This window comes from Cladophialophora carrionii (assembly GCF_000365165.1).
Source record: "Cladophialophora carrionii CBS 160.54 unplaced genomic scaffold supercont1.6, whole genome shotgun sequence".
NCBI lineage: Eukaryota > Fungi > Ascomycota > Eurotiomycetes > Chaetothyriales > Herpotrichiellaceae > Cladophialophora > Cladophialophora carrionii.
Genome location: NW_008481831.1, coordinates 796651 through 820273, shown reverse-complemented (window position 1 = coordinate 820273; position 23623 = coordinate 796651). Strand labels below are relative to the sequence as shown.

General features: G+C 54.3%; 10 protein-coding genes across 10 annotated transcripts; 5 read left to right on the top strand and 5 right to left on the bottom strand.

The window, feature by feature from the left end:
• Positions 1–270: 270 nt before the first annotated feature.
• Positions 271–889, bottom strand: G647_07253 (uncharacterized protein; the record flags this gene model as incomplete). The annotated part of the gene is made up of 2 exons (XM_008731569.1): positions 271–525; positions 581–889. 2 exons carry the CDS (start codon positions 887–889, stop codon positions 271–273), a joined length of 564 nt encoding a protein of 187 aa, XP_008729791.1.
• Positions 890–1701: 812 nt separating this feature from the next.
• G647_07252 (uncharacterized protein) lies at positions 1702–4816 on the top strand (the record flags this gene model as incomplete). Its single annotated transcript, XM_008731568.1, has 7 exons — positions 1702–1960; positions 2013–2385; positions 2435–2897; positions 2946–3020; positions 3070–4014; positions 4414–4527; positions 4625–4816. The coding sequence occupies 7 exons, from the start codon at positions 1702–1704 to the stop codon at positions 4814–4816; spliced, it is 2421 nt and encodes an 806-aa protein (XP_008729790.1).
• A 302-nt stretch (positions 4817–5118) lies between these two features.
• On the bottom strand, positions 5119–6096 carry G647_07251 (uncharacterized protein; the record flags this gene model as incomplete). Its single annotated transcript, XM_008731567.1, has 1 exon — positions 5119–6096. One exon carries the CDS (start codon positions 6094–6096, stop codon positions 5119–5121), a length of 978 nt encoding a protein of 325 aa, XP_008729789.1.
• Positions 6097–6697: 601 nt separating this feature from the next.
• G647_07250 (uncharacterized protein) lies at positions 6698–7360 on the top strand (the record flags this gene model as incomplete). Its single annotated transcript, XM_008731566.1, has 2 exons — positions 6698–6739; positions 6791–7360. 2 exons carry the CDS (start codon positions 6698–6700, stop codon positions 7358–7360), a joined length of 612 nt encoding a protein of 203 aa, XP_008729788.1.
• Positions 7361–8474: 1114 nt separating this feature from the next.
• On the bottom strand, positions 8475–11640 carry G647_07249 (uncharacterized protein; the record flags this gene model as incomplete). Its single annotated transcript, XM_008731565.1, has 5 exons — positions 8475–10807; positions 10859–10949; positions 11043–11321; positions 11370–11462; positions 11512–11640. 5 exons carry the CDS (start codon positions 11638–11640, stop codon positions 8475–8477), a joined length of 2925 nt encoding a protein of 974 aa, XP_008729787.1.
• Positions 11641–12069: 429 nt separating this feature from the next.
• G647_07248 (uncharacterized protein) lies at positions 12070–12457 on the top strand (the record flags this gene model as incomplete). Its single annotated transcript, XM_008731564.1, has 3 exons — positions 12070–12210; positions 12264–12354; positions 12405–12457. 3 exons carry the CDS (start codon positions 12070–12072, stop codon positions 12455–12457), a joined length of 285 nt encoding a protein of 94 aa, XP_008729786.1.
• Positions 12458–12598: 141 nt separating this feature from the next.
• On the bottom strand, positions 12599–13386 carry G647_07247 (5-formyltetrahydrofolate cyclo-ligase; the record flags this gene model as incomplete). Its single annotated transcript, XM_008731563.1, has 3 exons — positions 12599–12702; positions 12758–13252; positions 13299–13386. The coding sequence occupies 3 exons, from the start codon at positions 13384–13386 to the stop codon at positions 12599–12601; spliced, it is 687 nt and encodes a 228-aa protein (XP_008729785.1).
• Positions 13387–14019: 633 nt separating this feature from the next.
• On the top strand, positions 14020–15031 carry G647_07246 (uncharacterized protein; the record flags this gene model as incomplete). The annotated part of the gene is made up of 3 exons (XM_008731562.1): positions 14020–14145; positions 14252–14366; positions 14523–15031. 3 exons carry the CDS (start codon positions 14020–14022, stop codon positions 15029–15031), a joined length of 750 nt encoding a protein of 249 aa, XP_008729784.1.
• Positions 15032–16121: 1090 nt separating this feature from the next.
• G647_07245 (uncharacterized protein) lies at positions 16122–16447 on the bottom strand (the record flags this gene model as incomplete). The annotated part of the gene is made up of 2 exons (XM_008731561.1): positions 16122–16330; positions 16399–16447. The coding sequence occupies 2 exons, from the start codon at positions 16445–16447 to the stop codon at positions 16122–16124; spliced, it is 258 nt and encodes an 85-aa protein (XP_008729783.1).
• Positions 16448–19920: 3473 nt separating this feature from the next.
• Positions 19921–23336, top strand: G647_07244 (uncharacterized protein; the record flags this gene model as incomplete). The annotated part of the gene is made up of 2 exons (XM_008731560.1): positions 19921–20152; positions 20203–23336. The coding sequence occupies 2 exons, from the start codon at positions 19921–19923 to the stop codon at positions 23334–23336; spliced, it is 3366 nt and encodes a 1121-aa protein (XP_008729782.1).
• Between the last annotated feature and the right edge of the window lie 287 nt (positions 23337–23623).

The window sequence follows — 23623 nt, the reverse complement described above, 5'->3', positions numbered from 1 at the left end:
AAGACTGTCCCCAGTATTGACCTTGTCCGTGTGGTAGTTGTTGGCCTTTGTGCATACATGCGTATGTCTCAGGCGTATGCTTCTGCCATCTTGATTCTCTGGTTCAGACCTGGCTTGCTTCCACAAAAATGCAACGCTTTTCAGGCTGAGTGACTTCCGGATAAACAGCAACATGTCGCTCTACGAGGGTCAAGCCTGACCCCGGTTGGCGAAGAACACGCGCCGTACCGTCCACTCGGTTCACTTCCGTGGTTGTACATGGGGATCTCCTCAGTTGATGAAGTTCACGCAGAAGCCATGGAGGATGAGACTGCCGAACACAAAGTCTGCGAATGCTCTCTCGGAACTGATCTTTCCCTGTTCTATCACTTCTCCGCTGATCCCGTCGATGGTCTTGGCTGTCGACTTCTTCGCCGCTGCCGACGCGCCCGTTGGAGGCCGTTCCGAGGTTTGCATGCGTAACGATGCTGTTAGGACAAATTGGCCGACTGCTGAACAGAAACCGGATAGGAAGGCATTGAATGGCTATTTCATTACTCGATCAGTTGATCCGCTACCCTCGGGGTCGCAGGTGACGTACGTAGTTCCCAGCTAGGATGCAGTAGAGGAATTGGACAGCCCCAACCACCACCAGCCATGCCATGAAGGCATCGAGCAGCATGGTCCTCGAGGGTGTATCCTGGAGGTATCTATTCCACACATGGACGATGATCTCTTGCGGTGACGATCGAGGAGACAAGGAGCTCTGTGGTACAGGCTTTACGGGCGGGGGTGCATTTGAAGAGATCGACCCCGAAGGTTTGTGTGTTGCTGGTGGCAGAGGTTTGGCCGCCGCAACGGGGGCGGGCGTCTTCGTCGCGGGCGACTGGGCTGCAGGCTTCTTAGCCATTGTTGAGGGAGTGGCCAACGGGCGCGAAACGTGCTGGGAACAACGGTTGCTGGATGTGTTGGCCGATTGTCATAGAAAGCTATAGGCGTAGGCCATCACTGCGTTGCAGCGACGTGGCCGGCACCGCACGACCTGCTTCTTTGGGGCACGGCAGCACACAGCCACACAGTCACACAGCCACGCACAGCCTCGTGGTGTCGATCTCCAGCCTCGCCTGTTGGAGCTTAACCCGGTTAAAGTTTTCTACCCCTGGATTTTGCCTTTGTCAACAATCGCGTCGATAATCATAATGGGTCCCGCGAGTTCTCGTGTCTCACTTTGCTCGCATGTGCAAGGTGTGCGGAACCCTGCTTGGACAAAACCTCGGTTGTTCTTATCAGCTCGCTTCTATCAAATAGTCGCCCATTCGTCAGTGATGGCGGCTCCAGAACGAGATCGTCATTTGGTGAAACACGAAACGTTGCCCGGGTGGCGTTGCTAGGCTCCGCTCATCCTTCTTGACCTTGACCTGGCTGGGTAACGGGCCCATGTCCAAATCTCTGATAGGTATGCTTAGTGGTGGACTAGGTATACAATTTTAAAAAGGGTGGGGTTGGGCCATACCCAACGTCGTCAGTGAGCAGCGATCAGTCCACCGGCACCTGCCTCGCAACGAGACACTAGGTACCCAGTACGCGTCGAGTCAACGGCGACCGACAATCTTTATCCATGGCAGCCGCGCAGTCGTGTGTCATCCTCTGCGAGTATGCCATCGACTCTATCTCTTTCCCCCTCCTTCGCGTATCGCGGTGATATCTCATGAAGTAGACAGTATGCATAGCTTCACGTCTATCATTTTGGTCGCGTGGGCCGGGCAAGCGCTTGCTGCTCCCTTCGCTCAAGACGAACCACACTTGCTGCGGACGCGGAACATTATCGACAGCACGAGCATCGCAGACTCATATGATTTTGTTATTGTTGGAGGAGGCCTGGCAGGTCTCGTCCTCGGCGCACGCCTATCAGAAGACAAAAACCACACAGTGCTCGTCCTCGAAGCAGGGACCACTGGAGACGAGCTCAAAACCCGTATAGGTGAGGACCCCTAGTGCTTACTAGACCCGGAGGATCACTGACCTGGCCCCAGATACTCCTGCGTATGCATACTATCAATCCTTATGGCCTACGGATCTGAACTGGAACTTCACCACAACGCCTCAAGCGCATGCCAACAACAGTCAACTACCATGGCCTCGAGGGAAAGTGCTCGGTGGTTCGTCAGCGATCAACGGGCTCTACATGAACCGACCGGGCGAAATCGAGGTCAACGCATGGCAGACTATGCTTGGCGACATGAAGGGCGCCGACAACTGGTCATGGGACTCGCTGTATGCGGCGATGAAGAAGAGCGAGGCGTTCAGTGCTCCGATTGATGCTTCCGTTCAGGAGGAGGCCGGCATTACTTTCAACACGGCGAGTCATGGTACTCAAGGACCAATTCATATGTCCTACCCTGGCTAGTGAGTCCACAACTCATACATGTAGGGCACAATACTGACCGTGCTGCAGCACGTTTCCTGAAGTCGGCGCGTGGTCAGCCGCTACCAGTGATGTCGGCGTTGCCGGTACCACTGACGCCTACGGTGGTGAAAACTGGGGCGCATACGTCGCGACATCCGCCATCAACCCAACCAACTGGACGCGTTCATATAGCCGCTCTGGCTATCTCGACCCCCTGCCGCCCCGTGCGAATTACGATGTGGTCGCCAATGCACATGTCACACGGTTACTGTTTAACAGCTCCTCTCCCAGGGGCAACTTGACCGCGAACGCCGTCGAATACGCATTGAATGGCGGTGCCGAGACACTCTCGGTTGGTGTCAAGAAGGAGGTCATCTTAGCGGGCGGCACAGTCGGAAGTCCGGCTGTCCTACTTTACAGTGGTATTGGACCCAAGGACGTGCTCGACGCTGCTGGAGTTCCTGTTGTCTCAGAACTGCCGGGCGTCGGACAGCATCTGCAGGATCACCTAGTGAGTCATTCTATGCATGTGAGATGGGCTGCAAGCTGACTGAAGCAGAGCGTCTCAATCATGTGGAGTACGGATGCAGACACAGGAGGCAGCATATACGCCAACAACGCTAGCACCGAGAAGGTACCGTCCGACTCTTCTGGCAGCCGTCACATGTTTCTAACTGCTACAGGATGATGCTACCTTCTTGTCATACGTGAATTCTGCAACGGCATACGTGAATGCTTCCGTGCTCTTCGGCAACGGAGTAGGCAGTCTGCAAAGCAGCATCAATGGCGCCATTGACGAGTACATCCCCAACACCAGCACCGACGCGGGCGTCATTGATGGCTTCAAGGCTATCTACGACACGACAGCGAACACCATCCTCACCAGTCCCATTGGCCTGATCGAGCTTGTGATAGGACTCACAACGGATGGGGTCATTCAGATTGGTGCCAACTTACAGCATCCCTTCAGTCACGGCCAAATCTCCATCGCCTCGTCTAACCCGCTTGATTACCCGATCATCAATCCAAATTATCTCAATCACCCCGCTGATGTCCAGGTCCTACGCCAGGGTATCAAGCTTGCGCGGCGCTTGGGCAATGCTCAACCACTTGCTAGCAGCATGACGGAGGAGACCTGGCCTGGGCCGGACGTCGAATCTGACCAAGAATGGGAAGACTGGCTTCGAGGAAATGTCTTCACTGAGTTTCATCCATCGTCGACCTGCGCCATGCTGCCTCTCGAACAAGGCGGTGTCGTCGATGCGAACCTCCGCGTGTACGGCCTTTCCAATGTCCGTGTCGCGGATGCAAGCATTCCCCCAATCTCTTTCTCGGCACATCTGATGAGTTCGACATACGGCATCGCCGAACAAGCCAGCACCATCATCCGTAACTACCACAATCAACCTGTTCCGAAGAACAGCACCCATAATTCAACTTCCAGCCACAACGAGACCGACTCTACGACTAACAACCGAGCAAATGATAACGACGATGGCACGGCCATCTTAAATACCACGAATACGCCTCCGGGAGAAGGAGAATCGAGCGGCAATGGTGCTGCTTCTTTACATTCTCACTCATTCATCATGACGCTGGTTGGGTTATGGTTGTCTTTTGTGGTTTTGGTTTGATGACTATTCTTATACAAAGTGATATAAACTGTTGTTCACGACCGGTTTGGGAAAGCATTGTCTTGCCTGCTGAGCTGATGATTAAAACATAATTATAATCATTAATACCCAAGTGTTTCCCAGAGTGATCCGTCGAAGACTCCGTGAGCCCATGAAAAGTCGTCTGATGTACGCAACTCGGAAGGCGGGACATTCTCACCCGAATGTCGGGGTAGCTGTCTCGTCATTGTCAACATCACCAAATGTTCACTCCACCTCGACATGATCCTTCTCTCCCTGCACCAGAAGATCTCTCAGTCGAACCTTCGGATTCTGCCTTGAAGCAGTCAACATGGTAAAGCCCCATACCGGAAGAGTTGGGGCGTGGCCCACTAACACGGCGTGCCACGACAGTCCGAGAACCCAGCCTACATCCTCTCCGCCCTCACTTCCGTGGGCGGCATAACAGGCTACGTGCGCACGGGATCGATCCCCTCCATCGCAGCCGGCCTCACAGTCGGTTTCCTGGTACGTTTTGCGAATTCTCTCCCTCTCCCACTTGTGACCCTGTTGAAACTTGACCACCCCCGGGCACTAACATCATCTTTCACTCGCGCGCGCGCAGTACGGTCTCGGCGGCTACCGCATCTCGAAACGCCAACCCTACGGCGTGGAACTCGCGTTGCTCGCATCGGTGTTGCTCGCGGGCAGTTCGATCCCCAGGGCGATCAAGACGGGGAAGCCTCTGCCTGCCGGGTTGAGCGTGTTGGCTGCGACGGGCCTGTTCGTTTACGGGAGGGCGTTTCTGGCGAAGTGAGTTACAGTATGGCGGCGGGGAGGGGCGTAGGAGTGTGATATTCGAAGAGAGAGGGCAGGACTCTGAGATGCGTCACGACGGGAGAAGATAAGAGGAGAAGAGAGAAGACGAGAGAAGACGAGCGAGAGAAAGAGAGGTAGGACGTGTATAAGAAGGTACAGGGGGATTCAATCTCATGTCTTGACGGTCGCATTCGCAATCACATTCGAGTTCGCTTTTGCAATCACATTCGAGTCGCATTCAGGGTATCTCGGGAAGAAAAGAAAACACCATGGCTGGCCAGCGCTATGAGGGTCCCCCACTCACGCTTCTGACCCCGTTCCCGCAGAAGGCTCTTGTGCCGTCTCTTGTTCCGTAGAGTCCCTTCTTGCTGCAACTCTTCTGCCGCCTCTTCTCGTCGGCTTCTTCCGTTTGGGCTCGGCCTCTGAATCGACGGGTGCATCACCCTCTCCCGGTCGTGATACCTTGGCCGGCTCTTTATTCTTCTTTTTCTTAACGCTCAGCGGATTTGGCCCTTTAGCTCTCCTCATGCCTCTGGTCTTCGTAGTCGCACCATCCCGTTGCTCGTCTCCAAAGAAATCATCATCTCGCTCGCCCTCGCCTTCCTCGTCATCCTCACCCCTCTTTCTCTTCCGCCCAGCAAGCCCTAACAACCCTTCGTCGAATTTTTCCTTCTCCACCTTCTTGATCGCCCGCTCGCTGACTCCGCTCATCTCCTCGAGAATCATCACACTCCTCTTGACATATATGATCGGCACACCGGGAATTAACCTCGCTCTCTCCCGCACGTCGATGAATCCTCGCCCGCGTTGTTCCCTCTCCTCCGCCTCCGCCGTCGCAAGGATATAGTGCTGTTTATTCTTGGCGTGCTCGTTGCCGCGCGGCTGTCCGGCCAGAAGATCGAGCAGACACCGCGCCTCACTCACGATGCCCAGCTCTTCGCCCTCGTCATTCTTGTGCTTGCAATGCCGCAGGGGGACCTCCGTCGGTGGGGGCAGGAAGTCAGGCCGGGTCGGGCCCCTCGCTTTGCCTTCTCCTGCGTTGCGTTCCTTCTGCTTCTGGTGCGCGTCCATGATCTTCGCAAGCGTGCATTTCGTGACAAAGAGGTTGCATTTCCCGTGCAGGGTGTTTTCTACGTATTTTTGCAGCGACATGTGGAAGGAGTGGCATGTCTTGAGGAAGTGAGAGTCCAGGAGCACTTGGTACGGTTCGCGGAAGGAGAAGGACATTTGGTACGCGGACATGATCTTGCGGTATCTCTTTGACCGGCGGGCGCGCATGTTGGCGACGGACTGACTGGAACGGGGAACTTAGAGGGTGCGTGCTCCGTAAGTGGTGTGGTATTAGTTGCCTAATACAATGTGGTAGGAGCGTCTTTCGGTGCAGTAGCGGCGTGGATGGTCTCGAGAGACGCACAATTCGCAGAGACGATGCTGGCTTGGTTCTTTCAGCGACGGACGAGGATCCTCATGCTGGTCGGAACTTTTCCTGCGGGGAAAGTTGAGTTGCGCAGATAGTAGTAGTGGCGCACCGTACGAGCTAGAAGGACCTGGCTCACTGTATGAGAACGGAGTACGGACTACTTCAAGCACTCGAGGTTCGACGTATGCCCTTAGAGACGATTCCGAACGACGGTTGCTATTTACATTGTGGGTCGCCGTCGATGAGAACGGAATGCTCTCCGCCGACTCGTTCTTCTCGTTGAGCAGACCGACCCTCAACAGTATGCTAAGGCAAGATGCAACGTGCTTGGTCTCGACCCTCGTTGTTGGCGAGACCGCCAGAGTCTGATTAATGCGGATGGGAGACGTCGCTATTGCTTGAAGGAAGGGAGACAAGTCCACCATCCCAAAGTCTCCTCTTGACATTTGGCCAGCACACATGGCTCCGTGTCTTGTCTACCTGAGCGCATCTCCGCTCAAAGTACGCACCTCTATCAGACGTTTGCGGCTCTGCCCTGATCCATGGAGACAGTTGCGCCGTCTCCTGTGGCCGTTTCCATGGTATTTCGAGCCACCACCTCGGCCTGCTGTGGCGGAGCTCGAACGAGATGGAGCAAATTTCCAAGGCTTACAGCAGCAAGGCATCAGGCAGCTCCGTCAAATGCCTCTGTTTCGCATGTGCGATACGTGGCTCTGTTCACTTTCTCGTCGCTACGCGGGTATCTGTTGTGGTGATCTGATCCAAATGAGCTACGAGTGCGAGTATTTCTTCTTCCACGGCGAATCGTCCTGGCGGCTCTGTCGCGTTCGAGACCCTAAGGACCCAGACCCCGTCACCTACGCCGTACTCGCCAGCATGGTCGAAGCACTGGTCGAGGCGTTCAATTGGCGCCTAGAACTAGGACTCCGGCGGGATAAATCAATCGACTCTTCCGAGAACAGAAGTACCAGCTTCGAACGCGAAGAGGCGCCGACCTGGACCGCTGCTGTCAAGGCTCTACCTGAGACTTTGTATCTCGACAAAGTTGAAACAGGGTCCCTGGATAGCTCTTTCTTGAAGAGGGATATCCGGGCTCCCAAGGGATATTTGTACACCGTGTGATTGGCGGGGCTGGACGACCGGGTGGGTCTCGGTTCACTGACAATCACTATGGAATCGTTGGGACTGTGTGGATGTTTGTCCATGACGCGGAGCAAACAGGGTCTACGGAAGAACTGGGGACGAGGGATTGGGCTTGTAGAAGGTGTGGACAGGGATTTGGTCTGGGACATGATGGTCTGCTGCCTTTTACAGTCGCGTTGTTGTCACTCGTCGGCCAGACTGGTGCCACTATCGCAGCCGTACGACTACGACAGGTCATGGTAATGCATTCGAGCTGAGAAAAAAATAACGAGTCAAGCGGTACGTGGATCAATATTGAGGAACGTGACACAGGTATCGAAAATCTGGTGTGGCCCGTGATGGCTGCTCGCGCGGCGTCCACGCCCTAGATATGTCCACCGGTTCATGGCTATCTCGTTGACGTGACCAGCTTTCAACAGAGGAGTTCATGATCCGACTTTTGCTGGCATCGTCTGATGCTGGGTGCGGCGGCGTCTTATGCTGAGGCACAATCTTGCCATATGACCGGCCAAATGGGTTCCAGGAGCATCTCACCACTCGTGAACAGGGACCCTCAAGACTTGCAGCCCTTTCCTCGCAAAGTATGCTATCAGTCCAAGGTTGTCTGACAGCGTTGATCTGCCTCATACCCAATTGATCCAACTCAACATGATGGCTAGGGTTCGGCCCATAACTCGTCCTTGTCGGAAGCCGTGCTGTGATGAAGGTAGACGGTTCTAATGCTGGAACCTGGTGCTATTGTTGAAAAAGTCGCGAAAATGAAAGGGTATATGCTTTCTTAAGGTGGTGTTGGTATCACAGAAGAGTTTGATGTTGGCTATGTTCTGAGCAGCACCGTTCCGTCGTATCAAGCAGGTGAGGAAGTCGTATCAAGCAGGTGAGGACGTAGTACCGGGCGCAGATGAGAGTTAAGAGTGCCCTAGAGTGACTTGGACGCTTCGATGCGTCCGGTACAGGGTGCTGCTAATGCTTAACCTGTCGATCAACTGCCTCTGCATTGCTACCAGATCGGTCACAAGTATCCTGATGGAGCTGGCACCGTTGAGAAATGTAGTCGCTAGTCGCGAACAAGGACGAAATTTTCAACCACATTTTATCCGCTGAACTTGAATCTGGCTGCTTCCAACCTTCCTAACCCTTCACGAGGCGCCACGTTCCGTCTTCGGTATGAGTTCGTAAAGTCCTGCAGCAGCACGCGCACCTTACGTGGCTCATTCTGCTGAAGTTTGTCGCCTATGCTCCGCATCAGCTTGCTCGCTTCTGCTGGCTTGAGCGTCCCAGCTGGCAGTGCTTGCAGTGTGCCCTGCACCCATTGAGCAGCGGCTTGCGGTCCTAAGTTGAACAGAGAAAGTAGTACGCCGGAGGCATCTGGAAAACAGTCCTCCGGGAAACTGAACATCATGCCTGTCAAGACTCGATGCACCAGCTCCTGACCCACCGAATTGATGACCTGTCTTACCGCGGCTCGAACTTCCAGAGAATTGCCAGGGGCAGGCTCACCCTCTGGCCCATTGAAACTGGACACTGGTGGCCTCTCAAACCCAAAATCCAAGAAATCTCTCAAGAAATGCAGCGTTGCTTGGACTGGCTCCAACAGCGTCAATGTTAGAGCTGTTAACGAAGCTTGGACCATTGGCAGGGCGAGGTTAGATGTGATTGTCTTCTTTGGATAAAACCGCACTGCATCAGAGGCTAGCCGGAAGAAGTCCTCAATCACGTCTGGGAGCTCGACTGGTTGCAATCCTGACAGAATCCTGAAGAAGACAGTCGCCTGCTGAGCAAAGAACTGATAGACATTGTCGCTTGTGGCCTCATCGACGAATTCGGCACCGTAAGAGAACTCTCGAATGACGGCATCCGTAGCCCACAGAAAACAGCCTTGACGCGAGGCTGCAAATCCCTCAGCAATACTGGTTGCGAGAGTGGGGAGGAGAGGTGCCGTGGCAGTTCGATATGAGACTACCATCGTCCGCCAGCACTTGCAGACTCTCTCCAGTATTGGCATTGAACGAGTGAAGTGTTTTGCGATCTGTGAGAGGGCCGGAAGAACTTCTTGGCAATATCTCACCGCAGGGTTCTCTTCTGAAGGGGAAACGTAGGGCTGAACCCATTCAAAAAAGATGTTGACGAGCTGGAGATAATCAGCCACGGTCTTCTCGGCGTTTTCGTCGGTTGCTTGTGAGGCCAGGGATACCACCCGCCGCATGACAGGATCAATGAACAGCTTCATACTCTCATAAATCTTGTTGACTGGCTGCACAGCGACCACCGCGGCGACGCCTTCCGTGACCTCTTCTTGACTCGCTGGTTTGAGCTTGTCAAGGACACTCTCATAGAACTGATGGAGTTGTGAGATATGGTCCCCCAGTAGCTTTTGGCAGTCGGTGCCGAGGAACTTGAAAGCCAATGCTGATGCCTGTACAACTTCTTGCGACGGGTGGCCGAAGCCCGAGATGACATAGTTGAGCTGTGCCTCGAGTGTTTCAGGATGTTGAGCTGTCCACTCAGTGTAGCGAGCTAGTGCCATGATTGCTTGGAACTTGAGCTTTTCGTGATCCGGCACTGAAGTGAGGAGAGGTATGAACTGTGGAAGCACGGTGCTCTCCTCTGGACTGACCATACGACCCATAGCCCTCAGACTAAAAAGAGGCGCCTCAAGCTCCTGCCAGTGCGGCACAGTGGTGCCTGAGACTTGTGGACCATAGGTTTGACCCCAGGACTGGATCAGGGCGAAGGCTTTGGTCAGGCACTGGGTGACACCGATAACTTCACAGCAGTCCTTCAGGACATCGCCCATACTGTGCCTGAAACTGCGAAACTTGTCCTCTGCCTCCCGATCACCATCGAAGAGATCTTTCTCATCGCCGTTCTCTGGCGTAGGGAATTCAAGATGCTTGATCATGACGTCGACAAGTTTGGAGAAGAGGTCTGCAAGGGCAGTCCTGGCCGGAATGTATTTTTCGAGTGTGAGAATCTGCTTGAGTTCATACCAGAACATGAATGTGACGGCGATAGCATCTCTGTCTTTGTCCCGCACGCAGCATTCGAGGACGCACTCAACGAGTTCCCGGAAGTCGCCCGGCATGCGTGCAATGAGGATAACCCATGCCTCACCAGCTTCGGCAAAGAGTCTCGTGATGCCTTTCATGAGATCGTTGTCTTCGGTCTTGGCGGCTTCGGCGATCATGGGCCTTAACTTGACCACTCTGGGGTAAAGAATTCTGATGGCACTTTGTGACTCGTCGATGTCCCGGGTATCTCTGAACATGGTGCTTAGGCAATCCACTGCCGCTTCGAATGAATCGCTGTCGTGCAGGGCATCCATGATTTCATTCAATAGAGGTGAGCTGAGAACGTCCAACGTTGGAATTTCTCTAAGCCATGATGCGATACATTCGTAGAGCCGTGGGTTATGGGCTGCCTGGGCTAGAGAAGGTCTGTCAGGGCTTTTGATCACCGATCCATAACAGGACTTACTTGATGACTGAGCGTAGGAGACCAAAAGGTTCAAAACCTGAGCGGAATTATCCTCCAGGAGTTCCTTGGTCCTATCGGCGAGTTCCTCTTCCTAAAATTGCAAAATGCTGCATTAGACTGTGATCGGCCGCCAGGACTGAGTTGCTGCAAAGTCGCGCTCAGAATGTTGTGTGGTCGAACATACTGAAAGGTTGATCTTGCGGCCTTCTGTAACCTCTTCTGGTAGGATTCGCAGGAAGTCGAGTAGACAATCTCCGCCATCGCTACTGTTGCCAACAGCCGATCCTACTGTCCGCAAGACATCTTTCCACGATGTCAACTGGATCGCAAGGTGCGCCAGACATACACATAGCTGTGTCCGTATCGGTCGGGGTCCCGGGGTGTATAGTTGAAGTAAAGTGAGGAGAGAATCTCGGAGAGGTGTAAGGGCTTCGGGCGGGAGTTGATGCAGGTCATAGGTAATCTGAAACACAATCAGTCCTCCATCTTGCGGCGGGAGTGATAGTCGCACCTTTCCCTTCAGAGTGGTCGCTGCGAACAATCTGGCTTCTAACGGCGCCGACGAATCCTGAAGAATTGCATGTGTGGTGTTCCACGCTTCCGACTATTGCCGATCAGTTTGAATGTACACGATCTCATGGACTCTGACGCACTGATTTCTGAAACTTCTCAAGGAACTCGTGCGCGCCAGATTTGTCATCTCTAGCGGCATTGCTTTGCATAGTCTTCAAGGCTGAGAGGACTGGGGCAAAGCCTGCCGGCGAATTTGTCCCGCTTGCCATCGCCGCAGATAGAGGGTGAGGTCAGAATGAGGGGCAGCGATAGACAACCGGCCGCGCAGCAGCAGTAAAAATTTGGTCGCTGACCTTTGTTTGTGAGCAGAGAAAGAAGGATTGTTAAGAAAGGAGTGACGGATTGGGGAGAAGATGCAGGCAGGGCGCAGGTTGTGGGGGATTTCAAGAAGCCGTGAGCGAGATGAAGTGGAAGTGATTGTTTTGTGATATGACCTCAAGTCAGTTTTCATGCATGGCGCAGCCTTGCCAGCCACCCACTTCAGCCTTGCGTTGCTCCGCATTTTCAATATAGCGGAAATTTGTCTCTCCTTTACCACTGGATGCGACGACAATACACAAACACTGGGCTCTCTTTACTGTGATACTAAGCAACACGCTGCTGGGATATTATCCATCTGCAAATAGTCACTACACACGATGACAGGCCGTGGAGGTGGCGGTGGTCGCAAGACTCTGCTTGCGCCCATTCATTTCATTTTCAGTCTATTGCAGAAGCGGTCAACGGTCTCAATATGGCTCTACGAGAACTTGCTGACGCGCATCGAAGGAAAGATCAGGGTATGTGACTTCTTGAAGCTCTAGTGTCGCCGAAAATGCTAATGCTTCGACAGGGTTTCGACGAATTCATGAACCTGGTGATCGACGACGCGGTCGAGGTGCAATTAGCCACAAAAGATACCCCACAAAAGAGAAGGCAGCTTGGTATGATATGTCCCCAGCGCTAGAAGGATGCTGGACTAATAGGGTTGCAGGCCAAATTTTACTCAAGGGTGACAATGTTTCGCTGATCCAGTCCCTTGACTAGAGAGACACCGTGGTTTCCTTCTTTTCAGCCACGCGCGCAGCTCTCGTTCAGCCTAGGTCTTTTGGTCACTAGGTCGGTGTCAGCGCCCGAGCCGGACATCGAAAGCAGAAAGCGCGCCGAAGGACAAGCTGTGCTCAGCCATCAGTCAACGTCGGCCACCACAAATTGATCAACCGGCCAATCGTTCTCATCGGCAGGAAGAGATTCTTCGGGTGCCAAAATCTGCTGGCGCAAAGCAATGCCCACTAGAAGAGACGACTTAGTGCTAAGTCCAAGACATACGGCATTGGACAACTTTACCAAGTGCCGGCATTGGACGTGTGGTCGATCGAGAGTCAAGAGCGTTCTTATATTTGGAGAGGTAGCGGTCATAGAAGCCTTTGCCATGGCCGAGTCGGCGGTGAGCTTGATCAAAAGCTACTGCTGGCATGAATACGACGTCCAAGCTCGGTGTCGCTTGCTGGTTGTCCACTGACTCATTCGAAAGACCGAATCCACCAAGAGCATTCCTCCTTCTGCCGACTGAGTCTTCCGAGAGCGAGGGAATGCCCCAAGCATCCGGCTTCAAAGAATGAAAATCCTCCTTGTCTTGCAATTGCAACATGTCCATGATTTTTGACTTTGGTCTTTGTCCTGGATGAAGGTAGGGCACAAAGACCGACTTGCCTTCCCCGAGCGCATGAAGCACAATTTCACGCGTCGAGACTTCTCTGCCGGGCATTGATAAGAAGATGGCAACGGACTTTGCCTCTTGATAGGCTCTCATTTGAAGCACCTTCTTGGTGACAATTGCGGCTTGGCGCCATCAGCAAGAGTTCGAGGCAGACATGAGGTCGCCTACATTGCCTTTCAATTTCCTCCGAGTCAAGCTCCTTAAGTTTTTCCGCAATACGTTTCCTCAGCGCGCTCTTTTGCTCTTTCAGAGCCATGGTCGAGACTGTTCGTAGAGCTTGGACACAGAGTCGCGACCTCATCGAGGGAGGTCCCCAACTTGGCGCTCTTTGCATGTCATGACACTCGAGACCTGCCTTGTCACTCTAGCGACGCGGTCGTTTGAGCATGCCCGTGATGACTGCTATAAGCCTCTGTTCGCTGCGCTTCTGCAGCAGGCTGTTGTCGTGATAATCAGCAGCACGCGTAATGGCACTATTTTTGAAGCAATCGGCTGCTCACCCCGAACAAAGTGGGCGAAAACGATCTTCAGGGCCACGTCCGACGAATCAAAGGACCCCACCAGCCTCAAACAAGCCAGACTGCGGCACCTCGAAAGACCCCTGCACATGCGCCTCAGCCTCCTCGGGCGTCGACATCCCCAAGGCCGGCACTGACGCCTCAGGGTGAGATTCCAGATTTCATGTCCAGACGCCGACCAACAGACCACACGACACATTCCCTCCACTCTTTCTTCACCCTCGTGCCTGTTCTGTCCACCTTACTCTCTGTGACCAGGAACTTTCTTTCCCGTGCGGCACGCCCTCATCCAGACCGAGACTCGACCCCGAACTGTCCCACGGACGGAGAGACACGGACGCAGATCTGCCATACAGCAAAGCCATGCAACGATGATGCACTCATTATCCAACGTTCTAGCTTTGTCCCTCGGCCTGCTCGGCCTCGCGAGAGCCCAATATGACGCCGCACTCGTAGGCACATGGACCACAAAGTCGAAGAAAGTCCTCACCGGACCAGTCAGTCTTCCCCGGCCAGACACACCCATGCCACATAAGAGGAATGAACTGCGTGGCACCGGAGATATGGACATATCAGAGGCTAACGCCATATATGAGTGAACAGGGCTTCTACGACCCCGTGGCCGACAAGTTAATCGAGCCCGACCTCGCGGGCATTTCATACTCGTTCACGGCGGATGGGTTTTACGAGGAAGCATACTATCGTGCTATTCCGAATCGTATGTTTTGTCTACACTCCCGCCTGCCTCCAGGGCTCCTGAGTTTACACTACTGGCGCTCCCTGCCACTGTTTCTGTTCCTGATGTTTCCTGTCCCGAAATGGACAGGCATGTATGACGCGGTTTAGTGGTACTGACACAATGGGCTCCCCTTAGCAACGACTCCCCAATGTCCCTCGTCGATAATGCAATGGCAGCACGGCACGTACACGATCGCGGCCGACGGTTCCATCACGCTCACGCCGTTCGGCGTCGACGGCCGTCAGCTCACCAGCGCGCCCTGCTCCTACGACAACGCCGTCTATATCCGTTATGAACAGCCCGAACTGTTCAAGTCCTACCAAGTGCTGACGGACCCGTTCCACAACGTCCCGCGCCTGAACCTGTTCAAGTTCGACGGAGCGCCCTTGCAGCCCATGTACCTGGTCTACAACCCACCACAGATGCTGCCCACGCAGACGCTGAACCCGACGAGTGTGTCACAGGCGACGGGGAAGGCGAAGGTCAAGAGAGATGGTGAGCCGCAGCAGGTGCTGATGGGCGGGAAAGAGGGCGTCATTCAAACCCCGGTCAGTGAGTTTTACAATGCGGATCGGTGGTGGTGGGCCGGTGTCGGGCTCACGGCCCTCGGTACCGTCATGTACATGTTGCCTACGTCGACGTGAGGGATGCGTCGCGTTTCTGTGTGGGTGTGTAGATTTGTGTTATAAAAGGGCTTGGAAGTGATGATAACCGTGCGACCCCTGGAAAGATTGTCACTCACGCAGAGATTGGTCTGGCGTCGCTCTCGGGAGGGATTGTGGAAAATGCCAGAGACCGCTTCGACAAAGGGCGTCTGGGGCTCGTCTGTGCAGAGGTTTATATTGCTGTAATGTCATCAGCTATGGCATACAGGTGCGGTGGCGTTGGGCTTTGCGGGGGGTTTGACTTAATGGGTACTGAGACACAAATCCAATTAAAGGGCCGACAAGGGGGATCGTAAGGAAGAGGCGTTCAAAGACTGCCCATCAACAGCTCTAGCGTTTTAACCATCGAGTTCTGCATCGAGAGGATGAATTTCCAAATCCATTGGCTTTGTACTGCGTCCGGGACATCTGCTACACTCGCACGAATAGGTATAACTGAATGCGACGGTTGCTGAAAAGTCGCCTCCTCTCAGCCACGCTTGCTCTGTGTGATTGATTGAGAGGCATAGACCAGATTCAACGTCTCATCAACGTGGTGCTAGAGGCCCTGCCTCAGGATCAACCCAGGTTTGAATAACTCTTGTTTATCTGGCCTGGAGATGACGCGTCCATTGGCCTTTCTGAACAAGGATAGCCAGCAGTCACCAGATAGACTTGTGCGCAACCCATACTTTGACAACCTTGCCACGGTGTTTTGTCGTCTGTACAGCTCCGTCCAGTCGGAAGACATTCTGCCTGGGGTTGAAGACTCTCAATGGGATTGTGACATCCGCCGTGGTGCTTCAGAGGGGAGCTTGATCTCCGATCCGCGGCCGTCTACTTTCCTCAGCCGTAGAGACTCGATATCGATACCCTTCAAAGTGCGCACCTATATCCATAAACATGAGCCTTCTCTCTGACAACATCCAGGAAACGCAGGATCAAGATAAGCAAAAGATGGAGGAGTTGCGATCGAGGAGACGGAGACAGGAAGGGGAACTCTGACTGGGGCATTTTCCCTTCATCCGGAAGTACGATCTGGTGCTATACGGTGGAAGTATTTCCCAATTCCAGAAAGGATGGAGGCCGGTCAACTTACGTTCACAGCCCGATTATCAGCGAAAAAGGATGCATCGGTGCTTTTCCCACCAATGCTCGTCCCGCAGGTCGAGCAGAAGGAGTGGGCTATCTTTTCCTTGCCGAATGTGTAGGTAGTCATCGAATCGAAGCCACTATGCCATGTGATGTTGGATTCCAGCGGGTAGACCATGAGATACCCATTGATAGCACAGATAGAGCCTTGACAGCCGTCAGTCAATCGTTCACAAAAAACTAGTTCGAGAAAGAAGTGTAGGAATTGAGCTCACAGTTACAGCTGGTCACCAAACCATCCTCAACCGGAGGAGAGAGCTTCATGGTGAATCTGGCGCGGATAAGCAATCTCATCCAGTAGACGGCTCACGCTGTCGACCGTACTTGACCTTCCCGCAGTGACATGATCCTTCGTATGTCTGTGATCTGGGCTTCGCCGTCGGGCTGATCGGGCTGGTTACTCCAGACATTGTGATGCTGTGTTTGGACCGTTTAGAAATGGCTCCAAGATGTGTCTCTGCTATAGAAACTTCAGAGACCCAAGCCCATCATCTTGAGGGCCTTGACATGCGAGACTCTTTTAATAGATATCGTGCTTAGTTGAGACTTACATGGCCTCTTGTCTTCTGCTGCAACCGTCTGCTGTGGCCTCGGTTGCCGGCGTTTCGGTCTGAGCAGCAAGTCGGGGAACGGACTAAAATTTGTCCGTTTTCCTGGACACAATTCAACTGAGTGCTTCGAGTGCTCAAGTTTAGGTTATCAGATTCGCACGATCTCGATCCCGCAGTAGCAATGAACGCACGGAAAATGTGTTGAGAATCGTATTTGGGCTTCGACGCACAGGAGACAGCCATCACAGCTGGAGATCCGGTAGAGATCAACAGCTTCAAGAGATGTGAGTGGGTGGAGGAGAGGTGCATTAGCCTCGTCTGTTCTTCACCCCCGTGATTGGACGGCACAGGCACCTCTTGCCAGAAGAAAGAGGGGCATGGCCAAGTCAGAAAGGCTACAAAAGCTCCGAGCAGCATTTAAGGCGATAGCAGGCAAGGTCTTCCGACTCCAACCCGGCCTCAAGCAGTGACGACCGAAGACAGTCACATGCCGGCGGTTTCGGCGTCCCTGCCTGGTCCTTTCTTCTGGTCCAACGGTGCGTCTTGCGGGCTTTCTGGTTTCTTTCTTTTGCAGCATGACAGCATGACGCAGGAGTCTTGCTTGTCACGATTCAGGGGCTCCCAGACTAGAGCACCAGGGGTCAGTGATGGTTTGTTCGAGTACGTTACCGTGGCGTGCCTCGATATTCAACGGTTGAGGTGGTCACTCAGGGATCCATCACGCGGGCGCGAAAAGAAACCTTCGGATGTCGCCGGTCTACGACGGATACATCACTGTTCGGCTGAAAGACGCCCGGGCAAGGACAAGCATCCGTTGAATTGAAAAACAGCAGATATCTGGCAACGGATGCGCCTGAAGATAAGATATAGGCCACGAAGCCGTACTCTCTGTACAACGGACGAATTGGGTGGTAGGATTAGTATTCTTATTACCCGACTTCCAAAAAATGACTGCTGCTAGCAGAAGATCATGTTCTCCGCGGGTAAGCGAAGCCTCGTGCTTGCTGGGCCTGATTTGATGCTTGACGGCCACGCAAGGCATTGTATCTATACGTGACCCGAAGGCCGGGGCAGTAAGCCTTGATAACCGTGTCCCCCCATACATCGTCTCCGGGTCAATCCAGACAAGCTGGAGGTCACACGAGATCGTGACGGGTAACACAAGGCATGCGGGATGATGTGATTCGGCCCGGGCTTCCTGATGAGAAATCCAGGCGCCAAAGGAGTGCGGAGAATAGTGTACGTTGTCAAGAGGGCCCAGGTGGTTGGTTCTTCGAAAGACCGTCCAGCCTTGAGGTCGCTGCTGCAAGGGTCAGGGAAGAGCGCAAGCGTGGGGAAGTCAGGTATCAGGCAGCCTCTCGCTTTGCAGAGGGCGACAAGACAAGACGGGGACAGGTGATCAGTTGCAGTCGAAGATGACGACCTGCAACTTTAACGGGCAAGCGTCTCGGTAGCTAGACAGTGCGCGCCGGACGGGAACTTTCTGCGGGACGCGAGGTGGGCATGAAGAAAGGCTCTGCCATGGTTCAACCCGACTCTTACGTGAACGATTCGATTGATGGAAAGCCCCATCAGCCAAACGGTGAGAGAGAAGGAGAAAGAGAACGAGTATTGTGATGATAGTTGTGTCGCTGCCAGTGCTAAGGGCGCTCCTCTATCCGGCCTGGCTGTGCGCCTCGCAACCCCGCGATCGTCGGTCAGATTGAAACGCCCACTGGGCATCTTTCAGGCAAGCGTCGCTAATTAGGTGTTGATTGTGCAGGGCGGGGGCTCTCGCTCTTATGTCTCCTTCGGCTGAGGTCTCGCGTGCTTGCTTGCTGCGAAGTGCTCACTTGTCTGCTGCTCACTTGCCGGCTGGCCTGAGGAACCAAGTCGAGTGATTGATGCATACAGTAACACCGTGGCAGAGTCATGCCACGCAACCACAAGACACGTGCAGCCCGTTTGTATGCACTCCCGCGCGTGCCCGGAGAGAAGACAATCAGGCTGATAATTAACCTCGCCGCGTGTGCCGTTTCGACTTGCACTCGGGCCAACCGATCCCCCGGTCAAATGCCACGATATTTGGGGCCCGCAGGCCGCTTGCCTTGACGACCCGCCCCGAGTTCGTGCGAGAGATTCGAGTCGGAATCCACATCTCACCCCGGAAGCACACCAGTCACCCACCAGTGCGGTGTCGAGGCCGGTGGTGTCGCATCCAACCAGACGCCCTCTTCTCTCGTCCGCCCGCTACACGATTCAATTTCCCCTCTTTCCTCTGCGACACTGACAGACTCATCATCCGTGCTTCCTCCTCTCCACGCCTCGCCATCCACACATCCCGCGTTTGCTGCACCACCCCAAGCTCATCCCCCGTGCTCGTGCCTGTGACTGGCCTGCACTCCGCTCTGCAAGACGAAACCTGCCATTGCCTGTTCACATCTAGTGCGCGTACCGGGCTATGCGACTGTCGACGGAACACGAGCCAGAGACAAGCATAACTGCAACCTAGATCCCAACAATCGCCCCATTACAGCCTCTTACAGAAGCAACGCAGATCCCGCCAGCTAGGAGACCCTTCCCTCTGCTTCCAAGCATCGAACTGGGCCTCGTCCTCGCCTCTTCGACCGTCCTTTGCCACACAGGCCATGAGGAGCAGCAGAAGCAATAAGCCCTTCGCTCATTTTCCACGAGCGCTAGACCCCGAGGTCACCTGAACCACTTCATTCTGCGCAACCGGTACCTGCATCCAGAGAGACGCCGCTCGTTGCATCTGCGTCGCACCGCCGATTTCGAACCTTCCCTCCACCACGCGACAACCATCACTAGGCGCGCAGAAGCCTTCCACACAGTCGAACAAATCCCAGAAATCGCAACGTGGGCGAGGAAATCAGTTGCAAGCCACATAGGGTCAGCAGCGCACAACACCCTGCGTCAGGAGGAAACACACAGTGCTGAGCTCAGCCGCTTACAACGTTTCTCTTGACGTGCGCTTGCTGTTGGATTCTCCGGCTACATCGCTAGACCGCGCTACCTGGTCAGCCTGGAGACGAGGCTGAATCCCGGTAGAACGTTGACTGCGAATCATCACCAAACCTTGTGCGGATGCTTGCTCGCTGATCATGCTGAGCACGCCGTGATTGTTCTTGCTAAGCCTCCGATCGGTCCATCACCAGGCTTCGGGCCAGGCGGCAGGCTTCTGTTGCAATGGCGGAAAATGACCCCATCGACAGGACAGACCAGGAAACGCTCACCCAGCATGGCTCTTCGGATGACGCGAAGCCTGAGCAAGCAGGCAATGAAGGGGGCTCCGGCCAGCCACCGAAGAAGCGGAGGAGAGTCGTGAAGCCTAACCCCGACAAGAAGTTTGAGTGTAAGCACGAGGGCTGTGGCAAAAGCTACTCTCGCGCCGAACACCTATACAGACATCAGCTGAACCGTGAGTGTGCTTTACTACCTCGCCTAGAACCGTCCTAATTGTGTGCAAAGATACACCGAAGACCATCTACCGCTGCGACTATCCTGACTGTACGAGGTACTTCGTACGACAGGACCTCTGCATCCGACACCGGGAACGGCATACGACCCACGGTTCTCAGCTTGCTAAACGAGATGCCTTTGCACAGTCCACGTCCAACGATCAGCCAGTCCCGCCGACGCCGTCTCAGAACGGACTGAGTCAACCACAGTCCTACCCTATGTCTGCTCCTAATGCGCCCATCCGTCGGGAGAGCCAGTCTGTGAGTGCGCAACAACAACCTCCCGACACAAACCTCTACGGGCAGCAATCACACATGTCCGGCAACACGGTCCCCCCTTCCCCAGTGGCGACTGAGCCACGATTCCACCCACCGACACCGCAGGCCGTCGTCGCGAGGCCGGAACCCCAGCTGCATCGCACAAACAGCCTTGGCAGTAACCCCATGAGTCCACCTCAAAAGCACGAGCAGACCGGCTGGTCTTCCGGGGTTCGACGGCAAAGCTTCAACAACGCAGACTATCACAGAGAGCAACCAGCGTATGCTTCAATGCAATCACTCGACAGGGGGTTAGGCCAGAACGTTCCGCCCTCTCCTGTTCGCCAGTATTCGGGGTCCTCGGCACCCCCCGTCCAACCAGTCAGGTCCAACTCCGACCATGCTATGGATAGGAACGGGATGAATGGCTACATGCAGTCCATCGACATGGCCTCTAGTTCGACGTACTCATCTACAGGCTATCCCTCGGCCGGTGTATCTAGCACCGCGGACGCTGCCTTCGCTGCCGCGGTCTCCCACGGACTGACCAGAAATGATCAGTACCCGTACGGGATGGTCAACACCAGTATGGCGAGCGTGGACATCAGCAGTGGTTTTGGCTTTCCGGTCTTTGGTGGTGAAGAAGTTCCATATACGCAGACACCATTTGCAGTTGCCGACGACTTTACTCAGTGGCTTTTCAATGACGCTCATTCTGGCTCGAACGACTTCTCGCCGCCGAACTACATTCCTGGGTACAGCGGTCATGACCAGCAGCAGCCAGCGCAGGGCCCGTACTTCGACCAGAGCCCCTCGTCATCCAGTAATAACTACTCGACAGGTGGCATGCAACACCCAATGAGTGTCACAAGCATTCTCGATTCGACAGCTACAAGCCAGTATATCATGTCCGAGTCCAAACGTCACGAGCTGCTTGACCTGATGCAGAGTCAGTTTGTAGAGCGCCCGCACGACGCGGTGAAGAAGCGAAAGGATTCCGTTTTCGAAGGTGATATGGACAGTGACGGCCATATACTGAGTCTTCGGATGATGCACACCTATATCGGATCATACTGGTACCACCAACATGCACAACTGCCGATCTTGCACAAGCCCACCTTCTCTGCGGATCGGACTCCGAACCTACTCCTACTCATGGTCATCGCGATCGGAGCCGCTACGTTGGACAAGGCGTATGGCACGAATTTGACCGACTCTGCCGCCGAGTTCGCCAATTTCGTAGTATGGCACCTTCGATGGGAGATCGTGCGAGATGTTGACTTCAGACCTCCGGCAAAGTTATGGGTTTTCCAGACACTCCTCCTCATCGAGGTCTATGAAAAGATGTATGCAACTCGCGCGCTGCACGAACGAGCGCACATCCATCACGACTCTACGCTGACGCTCATGCGCCGTGGCAGCTCCTTGTTGGGCCGTTCCGCATCCGATTCACCGCCCAGCCTGAGAGGAGAGCAGGATAACGGGCGGATCTCGGTTCCCTTTTCCGGCACCGAAACGTCCAAGTCAGAGGAGTCATGGCATCGATGGATCACCACAGAGGCCACTCGTCGCGCTGCGTTTGGGGCGTTCGTCCTGGACTCTATCCACGCGACCATGTTCGGTCATGCTGCCAAGATGGTTGCGCATGAGATGCGATTACCTTTACCATGTGACGAGGGTCTGTGGTCGGCTGTGTCTCCCTCGGAGGCTTCTCGGGTGCAATCATCCCTGCAAACAAACGGCATCAAGCCAATCATGTTCCTCGAAGGGCTCAAGCGGACATTGAACGGACAAAGAGTGCGCACCAACTCTTTCGGTCGTACCATCCTGATGGCAGGGCTGCTATCGGTCTCGTGGCATATGAGCCAGCGAGATCTACAAATTTCTTCCCTCGGACCGCGTACTGCAAATTCATTTGGAGGTCCGGACAAATGGAAAGGTGTTCTGTTACGTGCCTTTGACAACTGGAAACGAGACTTCGACGAGGCCCTGGCGGAGGCCACCCCTGCTCCCTCTTCGCCACTGCGGACACCTGTTGTGCCGCCGCATCCAATCCTGCGCCCGGTGGACGACGAAAACATCTTCGAGTCAAGGACCGTTTTGCACCATCTCGCTCATATCGCTGCCCATGTGGACGTCGTCGACTGTCAAGTCTTTGCAGGCGCCAACCGTTTGCTGGGACGCTCGATAACGCCAAAGGACTATAGCGTGGTCCGCGAAAAGATTGAGCGTTGGGCTACCAAGGCTTCTGCCCGGGATGCGGCATTCTATGCGCTCAAGTTCATTGTCCAAGTCCTTATTCCTCCCGACGGAGATGGTCTGGATGGAATCAGCGGTCGCCTGTATGGCCACGCCAGCCCTATCCTGCCTCAAGCCTTTGAGCACAACCAGTACATTGCTCGAGATGACTTCCTCCTCAATCGGCCGTGGGTCCTCTACATATCAGCGCTCGTGGTCTGGTGCTACGGCTTCGCACTCGAGGGCCCTATCAAGCCTCCTCCTTCTGAAGCGGAATTCGCAACCTGGGAAAAGAAAGAGCAGGACATGCGGCAGTATCTTGACCGAGTCGCCGGGGTACGGGCTCCGGACGATCTTGAGAACGTCAAGGGAAAGAACCGATGCCTGGGCCTTTTGATGATCTTGAAAGAGTCGTTCGAGAGCACCAGATGGGAGCTCACGCACGAGGCTGCCGGTTTGCTTGGCAATGCGTGTTCCAAACTTCGGGGTATCGACGAGGACAAGATAGTCGGTCCCAGCATTCTTTCAAGAGACGACCCGGCATATCCCTCGAACGGCTACTATTACGGCAACGGCCATGCTCGACCTTTGCTGCATCGCGAGGGCGCCCGAGAGCATATCACCGTCGCCAATGCCGCCAAAGTCTGAAATCTGAAGTCTCTGTCCTCGATTCACGGGTTTCTCTCACGGCCGGAATGGTGCCTCCCTCTCTACCGGCACAAATGTCATCATGCACCGGATGTGATCATAACGTCCAAGGAGATTATGCCACTGGGACGAACGTTTGCCCTTCATATTTCTGTTACCTATTGCGACCGACTTCGAACCGAGGCAACCAGTTTATGTCATCACTTTTTTCTATGCGCGTTTATAAAGGGCGGCTATCTGATACCCCATCGGTTGTGACTTTAGTCACGTCATGTTTATAGTATGTT